The 18,138-nt window shown below is 47.5% G+C and overlaps 1 protein-coding gene across 1 annotated transcript in view; it reads left to right on the top strand.

Moving 5' to 3' along the window:
- Positions 1 to 18,138, top strand: part of GLB1 (galactosidase beta 1) — an 84,028-nt gene that overhangs the window by 47,515 nt on the left and 18,375 nt on the right. The window contains exons 11-14 of the mRNA XM_056129383.1: positions 8,335 to 8,409; positions 10,482 to 10,571; positions 14,895 to 15,008; positions 17,092 to 17,223. Of these exons, the coding sequence (XP_055985358.1) occupies positions 8,335 to 8,409; positions 10,482 to 10,571; positions 14,895 to 15,008; positions 17,092 to 17,223 (411 nt within the window). The remainder of the gene's footprint in view (positions 1 to 8,334; positions 8,410 to 10,481; positions 10,572 to 14,894; positions 15,009 to 17,091; positions 17,224 to 18,138) is intronic.

The raw sequence follows: 18,138 nt of genomic DNA, 5'->3' as shown, positions 1-18,138 counted from the left end.
AGAGAGTTAAAGTCTCCAGTGAGAGGGAAATACAAGTCCCTGATCCTACCAGAACACAATGAGTTTTGTAGTGTTTTGGTTTGGGAAGGGGCTCCCAAACAGTGATCCGAGACCCAGGGGTCACTCCTGGTGAAACTCAGTCAACCAGGCCAGTGGTTGGGCCTAGGGTATCACCCAGCAACATGTAGGAGATCATGTGGTGCCAGGGATGAAACCTAGTACATGCCCTAACCACTGAGCTATCTCAGCAACTTCCCACTGAAGCGTGAGCATTCGTGCCTAGTTCTGTAGCCAGAGCGTGTGAAAGTCAGACAGGCAGAGCAGGCCCCCAAGCCACAACAGAGCAGGAAGTGGGAGGTCACTGCTCACAGTGATTACAATGTACATAATGACATTCGTGGGCAAGTATGGGATCATTCCAGAATGCTTAAGCAGTTGAAGGGAGTCTATCTCTACCGTTCAAGAAGGAAAACAGTAGGAAAGGAGAGAAGTAATACATTTAATGACATCAAAATTCAAGATTGCCTTTTATAGAAGAAATAGTAGAGACTACCCCAAACGGAAAAGTGCCATAATATTGAGGCAATAGTACAACAGGCAGGAATTTGCCTTGCACGTGGCTAATCCAGTATCTCATATGGTCCCCCGAGCACTATCAGGAGTAATTCCTGAGTGCAGAGCCAGGAGTAACCCCTGAGCAACCAAAAAGAAAAAAAAAAAAGCCACAATAGAACTCTTAAAAATGCTTTTTTTTAAACGAAGAAAAAAAATTTAGGGTGTTGAGGACCTCTCAGACCACCCTTGGTGGAGCTCAGAGGGCACCCAGGACTGTACCAGGTACTGCTAGGGACACATTCCTGGCATCCACCCTAACATCTGTACTGTTGACCTCTTGGATAGGGCTGGTGTCAGCAGCCGAGACTAAGGGGGACAGAGAAGGAATAGACTTGGGAAGGGGCAGGGAGAATGGGATCAGCTCTGGCTTTGTGCCTCTCCAGGTTTTCCGGAAACATCCAGGTAGAGCATGAAAAGTTTCAGTTAAGATTGAGAAGCTTGTGGCCAGAGGGATAGTACAACGTGTGGGGCATTTGCCTTGCACATGGCCAACCTGGGTTCGATCCCTGGCATCCCATATAGTGCCCCGAACAATGACAGGAGCGATTCCTATGTGTAGAGCCAGGAGTAATCCCTGAGTTTCATAGGGTGTGACCCAAAAAGCAAAAAAAAAAAAAAAAAAAAAAAGTGAGAAGCTTCAGGGACCAGAGCCATAGCACAACTGGTAGCATTTGCCCTGTACACAGCTAACTCAGGTTCAACCCCTGACATCCATATGGTCTCCCAGGCAGTACTAGGAGTAATTCCTGAATGCAGATCCAAAAGTAACCCCTGAGCATTGCTAGATATGGGCCCCCTGCCACCATCCCCTCAGTAAAAACATGCAAGAAGCTTTATTAGGGTGCCAGCAGGAAGACCAGTTCCTGAAGCAACTTGAAGGACTGGGGAGGTTGAGATGGTGCATGGGAGACCGGTGAAGACAGGGGAACTTCCCCAGACACAAACCCCCAGGGTCCAAAGTGTCTAATCAGAACAGAGTGAGAGGCCAACTTCAAAAATGAATGTAACTGACAGTTTGAGTAGATAAATAGCAGGTTAACCTGTGGTCTTCATTTCCACTACTACTCCATTCTTTCTCTTATTTCTGATTTTAGATTTAGAAGAGAGAAGCTCTGTTCAGTGTGGACTATTTCTTACAGGGCAGAGGGGTGGTGTTTGGTTGGGTGTTTTGTTTGTTTTTTGTTTTGCTTTCTTTTTGTATTTTGGACCACACCTGGCAGTGCTCAGGGCTTACTACTGGCCCTGTACTCAGGGACCTACTCCTGGTGATGCTCAGGGATTAAGCCATGAGACCACTGTTGGCTACATACAAGGCAGGTGCCTTAATCCCTGTACTATCTCTTCAACCATATATTTCATTATTGAAATGGTTTTGTTTTGTGTTTTGGCCATACCCGGCTATATTCAGGGCTTACTTCTGGCTCTGTGCTCAGGGATCACTATGGTGGGCTTGGGGGACCCTGTGCAGAGCTGGGAATTGAACTCAGGTCTGTTTCATAGAATGCAAACATCCCACCCACTGTACTATTTCTTTGATCCCTGGGCCTCTTTCTTATGAGACTTTATAGACGTTCAATTTGCTCTTCCAGCAAATAATATTCAGAATATTTGCTGGACCTCTGCACATGTGATAGCCAGTTGTGCTGTCTCTCCTGCCCAATTGCTGAGTTAAGATTCACATAAGCACTGAGGATGTGACTTAGCAATAGAGGTCTTGCCTGGCATGTGTTTGGAGCCCTGGGTTGGAGTGTGGAAGGGAAGAAATGGAATCATCAATATCTCCCTATACTCCCTGACTGAGAGCTATTTCCTTCACCACATATTTTTTTTTTTAAAGTGGACTGGGTCAACACTTTAATTCACTTTAAGAGTTGGAGGGTGGGAGCTGGAGCAATAGCACAGCGGGTAGGGTGTTTGCCTTGCATGGGGCCAACCCGGGTTTGACTCCCAGCATCCCATTATGATCCCCTGAGCACCGCCAGTGTAATTCCTGAGTGCAGAACCAGGAGTAACCCCTGTGCATCACCAGGTGTGACCCAAAAAGCCAAAAAAAAAAATAGTTGGAGGGTAGGGCTGGAGTGATAGTACAATGAGTTGAGCATTTGCCTTGCATACGGTCGATCCAGGTTTGATCCCCAGCATTCCATATGGTTCCCCGAGCACTGCCAGGAGTGATTCCTGAGTGCAGAGCCAGGAGTAACCTCTGAGCATCACTGAGTGTGACACAAAAAAAAAAATAATTAAGTTGGAGGGTGAAAGACAAAATCTTTCCTGGAGAGTGATTTCCCAGGTGGCAGGGCTCAGGAAAGGACTATAGACAAGCCTTTGCAAATAACTCTTCCATGCATGACAAAGCTCCTGACATTTGTGTTTTCTAAGATGATCTCTTTGGTGTGGGGGAAATTCAGCCATCTACAGTGAACTTTGATGATGAACACAAGCCTGGAGCCTGTTCTTTTTCTGTTCTTCCCTCCCGATTCCTGAAGGGGGCAGTGCTGAGTTACTGTTGCTTTTAAGACCTTTTTTCTTTCTTTCTTTTTTTTGAATGTAGTGGTCCCCTGAGATTGGGTCCCCAGGAAGTGGCTTTTGGGGTTTTGGTTTTATTTGGGGGGGGGGAGTGAGTTGGTTGTTTTTTGTTTTGGTTTTGGGATCACCCTAGCCATGCTGGGCCAAGGCTATGTGCTATGTGCTGTTGGGGGAAAGGGGGATTGTCACTCGCAACTGTGCTCCAGAGAGATGTCAGGGTTCAAACCCAGGCCTTCTCCCTGCAGAGCATGTCACAAGGAACCATATGTGGTGCTGGACATCAAACTAAGGTTGGTTGAAGGCAAGACAAGAGTCATAACCCCTGAACTATCTCTCTGGCCCCCATATTTTTTTTTTAATAAATCCCCAAGTGATGGATAAAGGTAAAGGTAAAGGCCCTCCCGTTGATCATCGATTTGCTCAAACGGGCCCAGTAACGTCTCCATCATGAGACTTGTTGTTACTGTGTCTGGCATATCGAATACTTCACGGGGAGCTTGCCAGGCTCTGCCGTGCGGGCGAGATACTCTCGGTAGCTTGCCGGGCTCTCTGAGAGGGGCGGAGGAATCGAACTCGGGTCGGTCATGTTGGCTGTGTGCAAGGCAAACGCCCTACCGCTGTGCTATCGCTCCAGCCCCAAGTGATGGATATCAGGTTAAATTAGTATTTTGTTGAGGTTTGTTTCTTTTTCTGTTGGCACTGTGGTGATTCCAACCCAGGGTCTCACACATGCCAGGCAAGAGCTCTACTGCTAAGCTATATCTTCAGCTCTTACGTGAATCTTAACTCAGTCCATGTGTCACAAAGCACAGACCTTGCATGCGTGAGACCTGAGTTCAATCCCCAATATCACAGTGGGGCAGGGGGATGGTACTACTCTGGGCCAGAGAGATGGTAGGGTACTGGCCTTGCATGTGACTGACCCAGATTTGATCCCCCAGCACTGCATATTGTCCACCAGCCCCGTCCAGGGGTTATTCCTCAGCACAAAACCAGAAATAGTCCCTGAATACTAGCAGGTGTGGCAAGTAAAAGATTATGGAAAGACATTATTTGGAGGGAAGGGTGTCACACCCAGCATCACTCAAAAGCTACTTCTGGTTCTGCATTCAGGAATTACTCCTGGCAGTGCTCAGGGATCATATGGGATGCCAGAGATCGAACCTGGGTTAGGCATGTGCAAGGCAAACACCTTACCCACTGTACTATCTCTTTAGCCCCCTAAAGACTTCAAGAGAGGTGCCAGAGAGATAGTACAGGATTTGAGGTTCTTGCCTTGTATGCAGTCAATTCCTGACACTGCATATGGTCCTCAAGCCCTGCCAGGCATGACCCCTGAGCACCACTGGTGGGACCCAAATCCCCTTTCCTACACTGGAATAAAGAATTGTAGAAGATAAGGCCAGAGAGATGGTTCAAAGGACTGAAGCAGCCTGCCATAGAGGCAGGCAGGGGTTGGGGGGTGGGGATGATGAGAGGGAACTTGGGGACACTGGTATTGGGAAATGTACACTGGTAAAGGGATGGGTGTTGGGATACTGTATCTAATATGATATCTAATCATGAGCAGTTTTGTAAGGGTCTATCTCACGGTGATTCAATTGCACTGTAGCACCATCCTCCCATTGTTCATCGATTTGCTCAAGCGGGCACCAGTGACGTCTCTATTATGAGACTTGTTACTGTGTTACTGCTTTGGCATACTGAATACACCACAGGGAGCTTGCCAGACTCTGCCGTGTGGGGGTGATTCAATTAAAAAGTTTTAAAAAATGCATAAAAATAAATAAATGGGGGGGAGAACTGAAGCATATGTGAGAGCCTCCAGTTCAATCTGGCACCTCATTGTCCCCGATGCATCTCTGGGAGGGACCTTTGAGCATCACACTGGGAGTAATCCCTGAGTACAGCTAGGTGTGACCCCAAAAACAATGTCAGGAGATTTCTGGTATGGTCAGATGTTTGTGGATACCTATAAAATTTATAGAAAAGAAAAAACGGAAAAGAGAAAGAATGGGTGAAACAAACAGAAATGCTTCTGTACACAGAGAGTTCAGGGGACAGAAGGCATCCTGAAACAAAGTGAGCCTTCATACATTTAAATTCTTCAGAGGGGTTTGAGAAGCTCTTACAGCTCTAAATTAAGAACAGGGTACTATTTTAAAAGGGAGCCATTAAATGAGTAGAAAGGAAAACTAATCTCCTGTGACCCATAGAGAGAGTCAGCTGGGTTGACTGCAGGCTTTGATTGAGGGCTTTGCCTGCAGAAGGGGCAGGATCAATTCCCAGATACCACCAGGAGAAACTCCAGAGTACACATATGGGAGTAGCACCACCTGCATACCCCTGAAAGTTGCCTCCAAACAAACAAAAACCTCCTACATTAGAAAGTGAAGAATGGGAGATAAAAGATGAGTGATACAGTGGAACAATCTAGATGCCTAAATTAGGGGGGGAAAGGGAAGAAGAAAGAAAATATCAAATCTTGGGGGCTGGAGCAATAGCACAGCAGGTAGGGTGTTTGCCTTGCATGGGACCAACCTGGGTTCGATTCCCAGCATCCCATATGGTCCCCTGAGCACCGCCAGGAGTGATTCCTGAGTTCAGAGCCAGGAGTAATCCAAATCCCTGAGCATCACCAGGTGTGATCCAAAAAAACAAGAAAGAAAAAAGAAAGTATAAAATCTTACAGCAGAATTTTTTGCAGAACAGAAAAGGATATGTGGGTTTCCCAGCATAACTAATAAATAACAAAAACACCCCTTTCCTGGGTTGGGGTAGCCCAGTAGTAGAACACCTGCCTCAGATATGTGAGATCAGTTCCCAGTACTGCAAAAGAAAACAACAACAAAAAAAATCTATCTCCAAAATACATTTTTGGAAAATTTTGGAACATGGAGTTTACAAGTTTCTAGAAATAAAAAGGCAGGGGATTTGGGACACAGCCATCTGTGCTCAGGGCTTGCTTCTGGCTCTGTGCTCAGAGAACACTCTTGGTGGGGCCCAGGGGACTATATGTAGTGCTGGGGGTTGGACCTAGGTTGACTGTACGCAACACGAATGTCTTACCCTCTGTCCTCTCTGGCCCTGCAGTCACTTTTTTTTTTTAAAGAAAAAGAATGAAATTAAAATGCCTTGCATGCTTAAGGCCTGGGTTTGAGATCCCTAGCAGAAAAACAGAGACAGACAGACAGAGAGAAGAGAGAGAAATGATATAAGGATGAACTTTCTCAGGGCCACAGTGATAGACGGTGGATTAGTCACTTGCCTTGCATGTGACTGACACAGGTTCAAATCCCATATGGTTCTCAAGCCACACCAGGAGTAATTCCTGAGTGCAGATCAAGGAGTAACCCCTGAGCATTGCCAAGTGGTCTACTAATTAAATAAGTAAATAAATAAAGGATGAACTCTCTTTGTTTTGGAAGAGGGGACAAGGTTTAAGAGTTTGGTGGTCACAGTCAGTGATGCTCCGGAGATATTCCTGACTCTGATCAGGAGTAACTCCTGGTGGTGCTTGGGGGATCATAAGTAGTGGTAGGGATCAAACCAGATTCATGCACACACAAGACAAGTGTCTTACTGTGTACCTATCTCTCAGGCCATGGAAAGTTGCTTTTTTTGTAGAATTCTCCATTCATCCATGTTGTCAAAAAACAGGATCGAACATGCCAGCAGAGTGTATACAGCAGTACCAGAAACAACATCATATGCTTCTTGTAACATGAGCACTGTTGGTTGGTTTTGAATTTAGAGTCACTAAACAAATGAAGGGGAATGTATGATGACTGAAGAAATGTTTCACTCTGACACTGTAAAGGTATACTGGAGGCCTGGGTCTGACTCCCCTGCACTCCTGGAATGACTCTAAGCCCTGAGACCCAGCAGGTGTAGCCCCAAAACAAACAAAAAGAGCATAAAGGGGCGAAAATGATAGGAAAATGGGTGAGGAACTGCCTGGGTTTGATCCCCAGCATCCCATATGGTCCCCCAAGCACCACCAAGAGTAATTCCTGCACCCAGAGCAGGAGCAAGTCCTGAGCATCACTGGGCATGACTCAAAGACCTCCCCCACTCAAAAAAAAGTGTAGAAAGAAAAAATAACTTGATAAGTGATGAACTGTCACTGTCACGTCCTCCCGTTGTTCATCAGTTTGCTCGAGTGGACCCAGTAACATTTCCATTGTGAGACTTGTTGTTACTGTGTTTGGCATATTGAGTATGTCACAGGTAGCTTGCCAGGCTTTGCTGTGCGGGCGAGACACTCTTGGTAGTTTGTCAGGCTCTCCGAGAGGAGTGGAGGAATCGAACCCAGCTCGGTTGGGCCGGCTGCGTGCAAGGTAAACGCGCTACCGCTGTGCTATCGCTGCAGCCCAAGTAATGAACTAGGAAATAAAAATATAGGATATTATCTACAACTATAAAGGTAGCCAGTAGAGAAAGTGAAAATGGTGACATAATCACATTGACAAGAGAAGGGCGATAATTCAGATAGTACAGCTAAGCTAAAATTCTCATGTTTGGGGGAGGGGCCCTCTCCAGGGCTACTCTCAGTGGTACTTAGGGACCATGTGGGCCAGAGAGCTCGTTCAGGGCTCTCACGTGCAAAGCATTGGTCCAGCCCTTGGAGCCATCTCCTTGCCCTCTGCTTATTTGGAGGGGGAGGGGTGTTGTTTTGTTTTATGATTGTTATTTGTTTAGGGGGCCACACCCAGAGGTGCTCAGGGCTTATTCCTTAGTGCACACCTGGTAGGACGCAAGGGACCATATAGGATGCCGGGGATCGAACCTGGTCAGCCACATGCAAGGAAAAACCTACCTGCTGTAATCTCTCCAGTACGCCTCTGCTTGTTTTTGCTGTTTTGAATTCTTTTGTTTAGAATTGAGTAGTTCTTGCTTAGAACAGACACAAAAAAGAAATGCACTTAGAAGGGAGAATCACCAGAGACTCTTCTGGAGAAAGCTGTTCCCTTACCTGTCCAAAAGTCACTTACACTATTTTTGAGCCCAGGATATGGCTCAGTGGTAAAGCACTTACCTTACTGGCACCACCTCTCCGACCCCTCCACAAAAAAAAAAAAAAAAAAGCTATCACTTGTACTGTTTTCTGTGTCTTATCACCTTTTTTTTTAATCTTTGTTTTTCCAGCTTTGATAGTTTTTTTTTATTTTCTTTTTCCACTCTGATATATAGTTTGAAGAGTTACCAGAAGGTTTTATCCCTCCATCTACACCGAAGTTTGCCTATGGGAAAGTTGATATGGAAAAGGTAAGAAAAGAAGAGCAGAAGGTCCAGAGTGGACAGTGGGATGTGGCAGGCGCGCGTGAAAGTGCTACCCCTGGGGTGTCAATCTGTTACCCTCCCGGGAGACTGGGGGAGTCAGTGGTATTTCTGGAAATCAGATGTGGGAGGTGAGAGGATGGGGCATGCATAGTGGCAGGCGAGCAGAGGGCATGTGCAGGAGAAGGGAGGTGAGCAGACGGAACATGTGCAAGAGAAGGGAGGTGAGCAAAGGGGGCATGTGCAGGAGAAGGGAGGTGAGTAGACGGAACATGTGCAGGAGAAGGGAGGTGAACAGGGGCATGTGCAGGAGAAAGGAGGTGAGCAAAGGGAGCGTGTGCAGGACAAGGGAGGTGAGCAGAGGGGGCATGTGCAGGTGAAGGGCGGGTGCCTGGGCCATTCTGGTCATTCTGCAACAGTCACCAGGAGCTGTTGAGGGGTTGCCAGGTCCGCTTTTATGACTGGTGAGCTTCTTTTCCAGAATCAGCTTTCTTAGGGGGTTCCCATAAACCACCGGCATTTAGATAAATCTTTGCCCTAAATCATGTAGTCTCCTCTATCTCACAATCATGTCCTAATTTTTTGTGGTCAGTATCTTACATGGTAAATGGGACAGCACAGAGGAAAAGCTCAAAATTAATCACAAATAGAAGCTCTGGGGCATTTTCTTCTAGGAAAAGAGCAAAAAAAGAGAGAAAGGTTTCATTTAACAGTCAAAAGTGAAATAAGTCACTATTTGTTTTGATCATCAGTGTCTTCAGGTTTTCCCCTTTTAGAATCCCTAACTCCTACATGTCTTAACTTATAAGAAAGAAAAAAAAACACATGAATATATAGATATTTCTTAAGAATCTTGATATTCTAAAACAGCATGGTAAGTTTTTATCTTTAAGCAAAATACCAACTATGATTGTGTAACTTTTCCATTCACAAAGCCCTGGATACGATGGTTGAGTTCTTGTAAAGTTTCCACCCAGTGTCAAAATTGTAGCACATTCTTAAAAAGAATGTTCTCTCTGCCTGAAAGAAATCTTTAGATCTAGCCAAATTTGACTCACCTTAGAGAAGGGAGCACTTGTTGATTGCTGCAGCTAATTAAGGGAAAGTTTGGGTGGTTAGGTGGATGGTTGATTGATTGATTGATTGATTGATTAATGAGTTGGTTTGTTGGTTGATTGATTGGTTGGTTTAGAGCTGTGAGAAATCCATGTTTATGTAACAGAAAAGAACTCCAAATGTTTAAGACAACATTACTGCTAGAGCTAAATTAGCTTAGTACCAAAGGCACATTCTGTTAATCTTGAAGGAATATTATATGAGATGAAAGGTGTTTTTGTTGTTAATTAAACCTACACAGTTTGGGACTGGAGCAATAGCCCAGCAGGTAGGGCATTTGCCTTGCACGTGGCCAACCGGGGTTCAATTCCCAGCATTCGATATGGTTCCCTGAGCACTGCCAGGAGTAATTCCTGAGTGCATGAGCCAGGAGTAACCCCTGTGCATCTCCAGGTGTAACCCAAAAAGCAAAAAAAAAAAAACAAAAACAAAAAAAAAAAATACACAATTTTAGGATAGTCACAAAACTACACAATCACATAGATTGGAGAGAACAGGTTGTAAATATAACCGGGCGGACTTGTTGGAGGATAATACAGGCCTACCCTGAAGGAGCAGACAGTGGAGAGAAAGGACAAAGAGAACAACTGGAAAATGCTGGAAGTGCCTTCGACAGTCCGAGGAGGGCTCTGTGATGGTTGGGGAGCCTGCCCCACGGAAGCCGTCTGCAGCTGGCCTTGCACGCATCTCATGCACGGCTCTTTCTCCTGTCCCGTAGGCGTTCGTGTTTCTGCTTTGTTATGTTTGAAACTTCTTTTCAAAAGACCAGCGCTTATTTTTTCAGTAAAAGTTCATGGACGGGCAGGATCAAAGGTATCGCTGAATGAATTTGAGCAATTCAGGTTTATTTGCAGATTGAGTCTAGTCTACTAATGTCTTGGATTATTGGCAAATGACATTATCCTCTGTTCACGGTAGCAAATGCTGCGTTTGTTTCTTTTCAGTTGGTGACAGTGGAGGAAGCTCTGGGTGTTCTGTGTCCCGGTGGGCCCACTAAGAGCCTTTACCCTCTGACGTTTACCGAGGTGAAGCAGGTGAGCCTCCGGGAGCAGTGCTCTCCCATTTTTCTAGGGACCCAGTGCGCTTCTTCTGCTGTTTTACAGCACCTAGTCTAAGAGTCTGGGGGACACAAGGGCTACACCCACAACATGGGTAGGTGTGGGGACATGCGGTGCCGGGGATTCAGCCTCAAACTCTGGAGTCACCTCTCTAGCCCTCGATTACTTTTGGTTTGATTGGTTTTTGTTTGGGGCACACCTGACAGTTCCACCAAGGTACTCCAGGTACTATGCTCAAGGGATGACTCTCAACAGTATTTAGAGGGAACATACTGAGCCAAATACTGTGGGACAACCCCCCCGCCTACCACCACTGACCAATTTATCTGGCCTAGACAGTCCCTTGTTTTTCAATTGTGATTCTTTGGGCAGGGGAAGCCCCCAAGGGCCTCTCGGGGAGATACTGGGTGAATTGTTCAGTGCTTGGCCCAGTTGCTGAGATGCTGCAAGGCCCAGGAGAGCCCTGTGGTTCTGGGGATTGAAATTTGGGCCTCACGCATGGAGGCTTTCACGCCAGCACTCTGAGCCCTGCACCTGTGATTATATTCCAATAAAATCTGGCTTTTAGGTAAGTAAAATTGGATAAGGAAGTGGCCCTCCCCCAAGTTTTCATGCACTTTGAGAGCTATCTCATGCCCTCATCTTTAAAACAAATGCTGCCTCCCCCGAGCAGGGCCTCTGAGCACTGCCACCCACCAGGTATGAGCCATAGAGCAGGTGGCACCATGGAATGACATCCAGGTCAGGCACAGGCACCTATAGATATTGTTCCTTTCCAGAACCCCCTGCTTCTGAACTCCGGCCAAAGCAGAACTCTTGATCAAGTGGGCAATCTGCGCCCTGGCAGCTTCAGGCCTGGGGCAAGCCCACAGAACATTGATTTCCAGGGAACCTTGTGGAGGGCACCGCTGCAGGAATGCAGCGCTGACCTTCCGCATCCACACCCCTGCGACCCGTTCTCCTACCTCCGAGGCCATCCACAGGCTACAGGGAGCAGCACATTTCCACTCTCCTCCCGGAAGCTCTGTCCAAAGTTTTCCTCTCTCTGTCTGAGTTAGAACCTGTGACTTTGGTTAGTTTCAAAAGAGGAGCTAGAGGGGCTGGAGCGATAGTACAGTGGGTAGGGCATTTGCCTCGCACGTGGCCAACCCGGGTTCAATTCTCAGCACCCCATATGGTCCCCCGAGCACCACCAGGAGTAATTCCTGAGTGCAGAGGCAGGAGTAACCCCTGAACATTGCTGGGTGTGACCCAAAAAGCAAAAAAGAACAAGAGGAGCTAGGAAGAGCTGGAGAGATAGTAAACTGCATGTGGCTGACCCAGGCTCAATCTTCCACAATTACATAAGGTCCCCCAAGCACCGAGCACTGTAAGCACAGCCAGGTGTGGTCCAGAAACAAACAAAAGAGAGAAGAAGTCCAGAGTGATAGCACAACAGGTAGAGCACTTACCTTGCTGACCCAGGTTCAATCCCCAGCACCTCATGGGGTCCCTTGACTATGATCACTGAGTGCAGAGTCAGGACTAAGCTCTGAGCATTTTGGGATGTGATCCAAAAACAAAGGGGGTGGTGAGGGGAGGTGGCTAGACATACAACTCAGCAGGCTGAGTGCGAGCTATGCATGTGGAGGGCCCAGGTTTGATTACCAGGTGTAGCCCAAAAACAAACAAAAGAGTTGGCCAGGGTGTGATTTGGGGACCTGAAGCCAGAACCCTTATGCATGAAGGTTTGGATACCCGTGACACTGAGTTCAGCCTTTCCCTGCAGTAGAAAGATTGACTTGTTTTTCAGTTCCTCCAAATTACCTTTCGTCTTGCCTGAGGTGCAGCCCATTCTTTGCTTTTGTGGGGTCCCCCAGGGGTGTTTGGGTGACCATGTGTTCCCGGGGCCCTAACCCAGAACACCTACATATAAAACAGATGCTCCAGCATTTTGCCACTGTGCTCTCTGCTCTTTGGAGGCCCTGGGCATGGAAAACTTTCTGTTCCATAGAGAATTTCCATGTCTTCTGTGACTTAGCACTTGGTCCATCTCACCCTGACTCATGTCCCCAGGACAGGGACCAGAGACATAATACAGCAGGTAGGCTTTTGCCTTGCACACCACTTACCTGGATTTGATTCTTAGCATCCCATGTGGTTCACCAACCCCCACCAGAAGTGAACCCTGAGTGCAGAGCCAGGAGTTAGCCCTGAGCACTGCCAGGTGTGGCCCCAAAACTAATTAAAACCAATGAAAAGAAAGCCCACTCTGATGGCTGCTACCCAAGGCTGTTCCCGATCAAGCAGAATGTTGGGTCTCCCCTCAGGGATACCAGCGTCTGAATATATCTTCTGACTTAGCAGCAGGTCACACCCCCCACCGCTGAGTCTCTGTTTCCCCCTACTCCTGCAGTTGAAACAGTTTCTAGTTTTGACTCTTGTTTTGTAGTAGAGAACGACAGACCCCACCAACCTGGAGAATGTTTTGCCAAACAGATCATCTCTTGGGCTTTGTTTTGGGGTTTTGTTCTTCTCGGTTTTGTGGTATTGGTTTTTCTTGGTTTTGTTTTTTGAGTTAGCCTAAGGAACCTTTGAGGTAGATGATGCATCCCTTTATGAATTTCTAGCCCATCACTAACCCTGTCCAGGGCATTTTTTAAAGAGGGAAAGAGGGATTCGGAGAAATGTTCTTCGGGGTTGCTTGCGGCTGACAGCTCTGGTCTTCTGAGCTGAAAATTTAAGCCCATTCTCTTTTCTCCAAAGGATATATCAAGTCTGGGGATAATAGTTCATTTCCGATGGTTTTAGAAACATCACTAACACCTGGATTAAGGGTGACCAAGTCCTGTTTTTGTCCTTTTCGGGTTGATTGTGGGTTTGGGGCCATACCCGGCAAAGCTCAGGACTCTGCACACAGGAATCACTCCTGGCAGTGCTTGGTGAAACATAGGGTGCTGGGGGGACTGAACCCTGGTTATTACATGCAAGGCAAGCATCCCACCCACTGTTCAATCTCTCTAGCCCTCTGTTTTTTTGTCTTTAAGCATCAGTTTTGGGGGCTGGAGAGAAAAGTGTAACGGGCACTATCTTTGTTTTCACTTTGTTTCTCTCACACCCACTGTGATTTAGTTCGCATTTATTGTTATTCATATACATAGACTCAACAAGTTTATGAGAAATGGGGGCCTAGACTCTGGTTCTTCATTTACACTTACCCTAAGACTTGACTCAAGCTGTCTTCAGTGACTACATAGCTTTTTGCCTTTTTCAGGCTTGTCATAAAATAAGTGAAACCAACTATGGAAGATGCCAAACATCATCTTTCGTCTTCTATAGTCTTGTCTTGGAGGGTAGGACAGTGGAGGTGGGCACACCCGGTAGTGCTCAGGGCTTATTCCTGGCTCTGTACTAAGGAATCACTCCTGGCGGGGCTCAGGAGACCATGTGGGTGCTGGGGATCAAACCAGGGTCAAACTCTTACAAGGCCAGCACCCTACCCACTGTACTCTCTCTTTAGCCCTGCTTATATAGTCTCAGACTCTAGAAAGCCCTGAAATTTCTTTTACTGAGGAATCTAATTTCAAGTGATTCCTAAGTGCAGAGCCAGGAGTGACTCTTGAACATTGCCAGGTGTGACCCAAAAAGTGAAAAATAATGTCATCTGTGGAGAGAGTCCAAATATGTGTTTTACAGTCAGTCACGGAATCACTGGGCCAGGTAGGTAGGGTGTGAAGTGTGGGACCATGGAGTTTGGGTAGGCGAGGAGGTTACATGGGTAGTGGAAAAGAAGGAATATTGTGACGTGAGATCTTAAAGGTCTACCTGGAGGGCTTTGCTGGTTGGTGACTGGCCCCTAGACATTTATACATCCATTGTTTCTCAACTTTCACCACCTTATTAGTTGTTGGACCAGGTTCTTTCACAGCGAGTAGGGCATTTGCCTTGCACGCGGCCGACCCAGGTTCGATTCCCAGCATCCCATATGGTCCCCTGAGCACCGCCATGAGTAACTCCTGAGTGCAGAGCCAGGAGTAACCCCTGTGCATCGCCAGGTGTGACCCAAAAAGAAAAAAAAAAGACACCAGGGGCTGGAGCGATAGTTCAGTGGGTAGAGCATTTACCTTGCATGAAGCCGACCCAGGTTTGATCCCCAGCATCCCATATGATCCCCTGAGAACTGCCAGGAATGATTCCTAAGCGCGGAGCCAGTAATAACCCCTGATTGCCAGGTGTGACCCAAAAAGCAAAAAATAGAATGAATGTGTTTAAAATGGATGACACGAGTGATTTCTTGTTTGTTTCTCCCTTCCTAACCAGTACTTTGGGTTCGTGCTCTATCGAACAACACTGCCTCAAAACTACAGCGAACCGACACCCCTCATCGCACCCTTTTATGCAGTCCACGATCGGGCCTACGTGGCACTGGATGGGGTAAGAGCTGTGTGCACTGTGTGTGTCCGCTGGTGCTTTTTGCCTGTCTTTCCCCTTCTGGCATAGCTCCTGCCCTGGATGGAGTCCTTCAGCTGTCCGCTGCTCATTCTTGATCCCCCTGCTGGATCTCCAACCTCTCTTAACCCACAGGACTGGGCTCCCCTCCTAACACTATCTTCTCTGACTGACCTGTGTCTCCTGTGTTCCCTAAGGCGGGGTTTTGTGCCCACCACTGATATGCCTTCCTTAACTCTGCCTTCCTGGAGAGCCAAAAGACCCACAAGAACTTCGTTTCATAGGAAAATACAGACATGGGGCAGAGAGAAATCATAAGGAAACACAGGGCAGCAGGGCTGTTAACCTTGCACACATTGACCCAGGTTCAATTCCCAGAACCCTGTATGGTCCCTCAAGCCCCACCGGGAGTGATCCTTGAGCACTGTGCAGTGTGACCCTCCCCCAAAAATATGCAGGCTCAGTTCAAGTTCATCTTTCTCCCTGAAACAACCCTATGAACGAACACATGAGATTTTCCTAACCCAGAAAACTGGTTGAGAAAACTTTTAGTTTGAGCATCTCTTCCTGTCACCCTCAGTGGCTCGAGGTCCCGAGGAGCGGGTTTCTGAGTACTGTGCATTTAGCATCCTTTCAAGGAGCCAGACCAGGGTTGTCCTAGCCAACAGTGATCACAGTAACAGTCATTTTTATTTTATTTTATTTGCACAGCGGTAGGGCTTGCACACAGCCAACATGGCCAACCCGAGTTCAATTCCTCCGCCCCTCTTGGAGAGCCCGGCAAGCTGCCGAGAGTATCTCGCCCTCACAGCAGAGCCTGGCAAGCTACCCGTGACGTATTCGATATGCCAAACACAGTAACAAGAAGTCTCATGATGGAGACATTACTGGGGCCCGCTCGAGCAAATCAATGAACAACAGGAGGACCGTGATCTGTGATCCGTTTATTTTATTTATTTATTTACTTATTTTGACTTTAGTTTTTTTTTTTTTACTTTTTTTTGGGGTCACACCCAGCGATGCCCAGGGGTTACTCCTGGTTCTGCACTCAGGAATTACTCCTGGTGGTGCTTGGGGGACCATATGGGATGCTGGGAATAGAACTCAGGTCGGCCGCATGCAAGGCAAGCGCCCTACCCATTGTGCTATCACTCCAGCCCCTTATTTTGACTTTTGGATCATACCCAGTGATGCTCAGCACTGACTGTGCAGAGCATCTGACTCTGCACCTGGCTCTGCACTCAGAAATGACTCCTGACAGTGCTCGGGGGACCATATGAGATGTCAGGGATCAAACCCATTTGGCCACTTGCAAGGCAAATGCCCTCCCCCGCTGTACTATTGCTCTGACCCCATTTTCATTTTAAAAGAGGAGACTTTTCCAAACAGAGGAACAGATTCCTGCTTGAACGCCTGTTGCTTTCCTCCCTCTGTTACCTGACGTTTGGGGGTGCTCATCCTCTCAGGGATCTGGGCTTGAGAATATTCATAGCTAGCAGGTTTCGTTGGCTTCACTTGTCACCTCACTGCCTGTTGAATGGAAGTGATTTAGTGATGACGACTTTTGTGCTGAAACAACATAAAGCAATTCCTGGGATTCTCTGCCGGAATTCCCCCACTCCATTCCCTTTCTGTTAGAAGTAGAGGCAAGGAGGGGCTGGAGCGATAGCATAGCAGGTAGGGCATTTGCCTTGCATGCGGCCGAACTGGGTTCGATTTGTAGCATCCCATATGGTCCCCTGAGCACCGCCAAAAGTAATTCTGAGTGCAGAGCCAGGAGTAATCCTTGTGCATCGCCAGGTGTGACCCAAAAAGCAAATAATAATAATAATAGAGGCAGGAAAAGCAGCCAAGACCTTTCCTTGCTCAAAACAGTATCTGATGAGCAGTGATGGGAGTGGGGATGGATGGGACAGAGGGGGGGAGAAACGTGGCCTCCAGGTTGGTGGCTTGGGCAGGGCAGCCGGGTCAGCTTTGCTTCCCAGGCACAGGGCAGGGCGGGCTGCACCTGCCCCCCTCTGCAGCTCTCCTCACCCCAGTGCCTTCTCACTTGCTGTGGAATCCGCAGGTCCCCCTGGGAGTCCTGGAGCGAAATGGTTTTCTGAATCTGAATGTAAAGGGGCAAGCAGGAGCCACTCTGGACATTCTGGTGGAGAACATGGGGCGTGTGAACTACGGCCCGAATATCACTGATTTTAAGGTAAGGCCAGCCGGACTGGTGGGAAGGAGCTTTCGCATCTGAGTGGTGCCTGGAGGTTTCTGTGAAGCATGTGGATCTGGGCCTGCATGCTTTTCTTCTAGCCCTGCTACAGTAGAAGCACTTTATTGTACTTTATTTTAGGGGCTGGATTGATAGCACAGTGGGTAAGGCGTTTGCCTTGCACACAGCCAACCCGATCGGCCCAGGTTCGATTACTCCACCCCTCATGGAGAGCCCAGCAAGCTACTGAGAGTATTTTGTCCATACAGCAAAGCCTGGCAAGCAACCCGTGATGTATTCAATATGCCAAACACAGTAACAACAAGTCTCACAATAGAGACATTACTGGGCCCGCTCGAGCAAATCAGTGAACAATGGGAGGACAGTGCAGTGCTACCTATTTTAGGGTATGGGGCATCTTCCAATTAGTGTATGGGGCGGCCCATACTCCGCCAGCTGGGCTAGATAGTTTATTGCTCAGGCGCAGAGCCACCCCAGTGGTACTTTGGGGCCACCAGGGGCCTAAACCCAGAGGAACTTAGAGCACCGTGCAGTACCAGTAACTGAATTCAGTTCTTGGCATCTGCACCCTTAACTCCTGAGCTATCTCCTCCACCCTAGAAGCAATTTGCTTTCATCTGTTGGTCACAGTTAGTTGACGCCTAACTGTGTTTGGGATCAACTGTTGGTATGGTGTTCAGGAGTCCCTGTGGTGCCAGGATTGAACCCGGGGTGCCCCTACACAAAGTCTTCTCAGCTGGCTCCCTTGCCCCAGAAGCAGTTTTTCAAAGCACATGATCTGTGTCGGATCTTGATGAGTGAATGAATGTACCCTGATTTATTTTTCAGTCTGGTGGTTGGGTTGTTTTGAAGATCTGTTTTCCTCTGCAGGTGGTGAGAGAGTGGAGCTTTTTA

Source organism: Sorex fumeus, unplaced genomic scaffold, assembly GCF_029834395.1.
Source record: "Sorex fumeus unplaced genomic scaffold, SorFum_2.1 ptg000072l, whole genome shotgun sequence".
Classification (NCBI taxonomy): Eukaryota; Metazoa; Chordata; class Mammalia; order Eulipotyphla; family Soricidae; genus Sorex; species Sorex fumeus.
The sequence above is the reverse complement of the archived record's forward strand: the minus strand, read 5'-3'. Positions and strand labels throughout refer to the sequence as shown.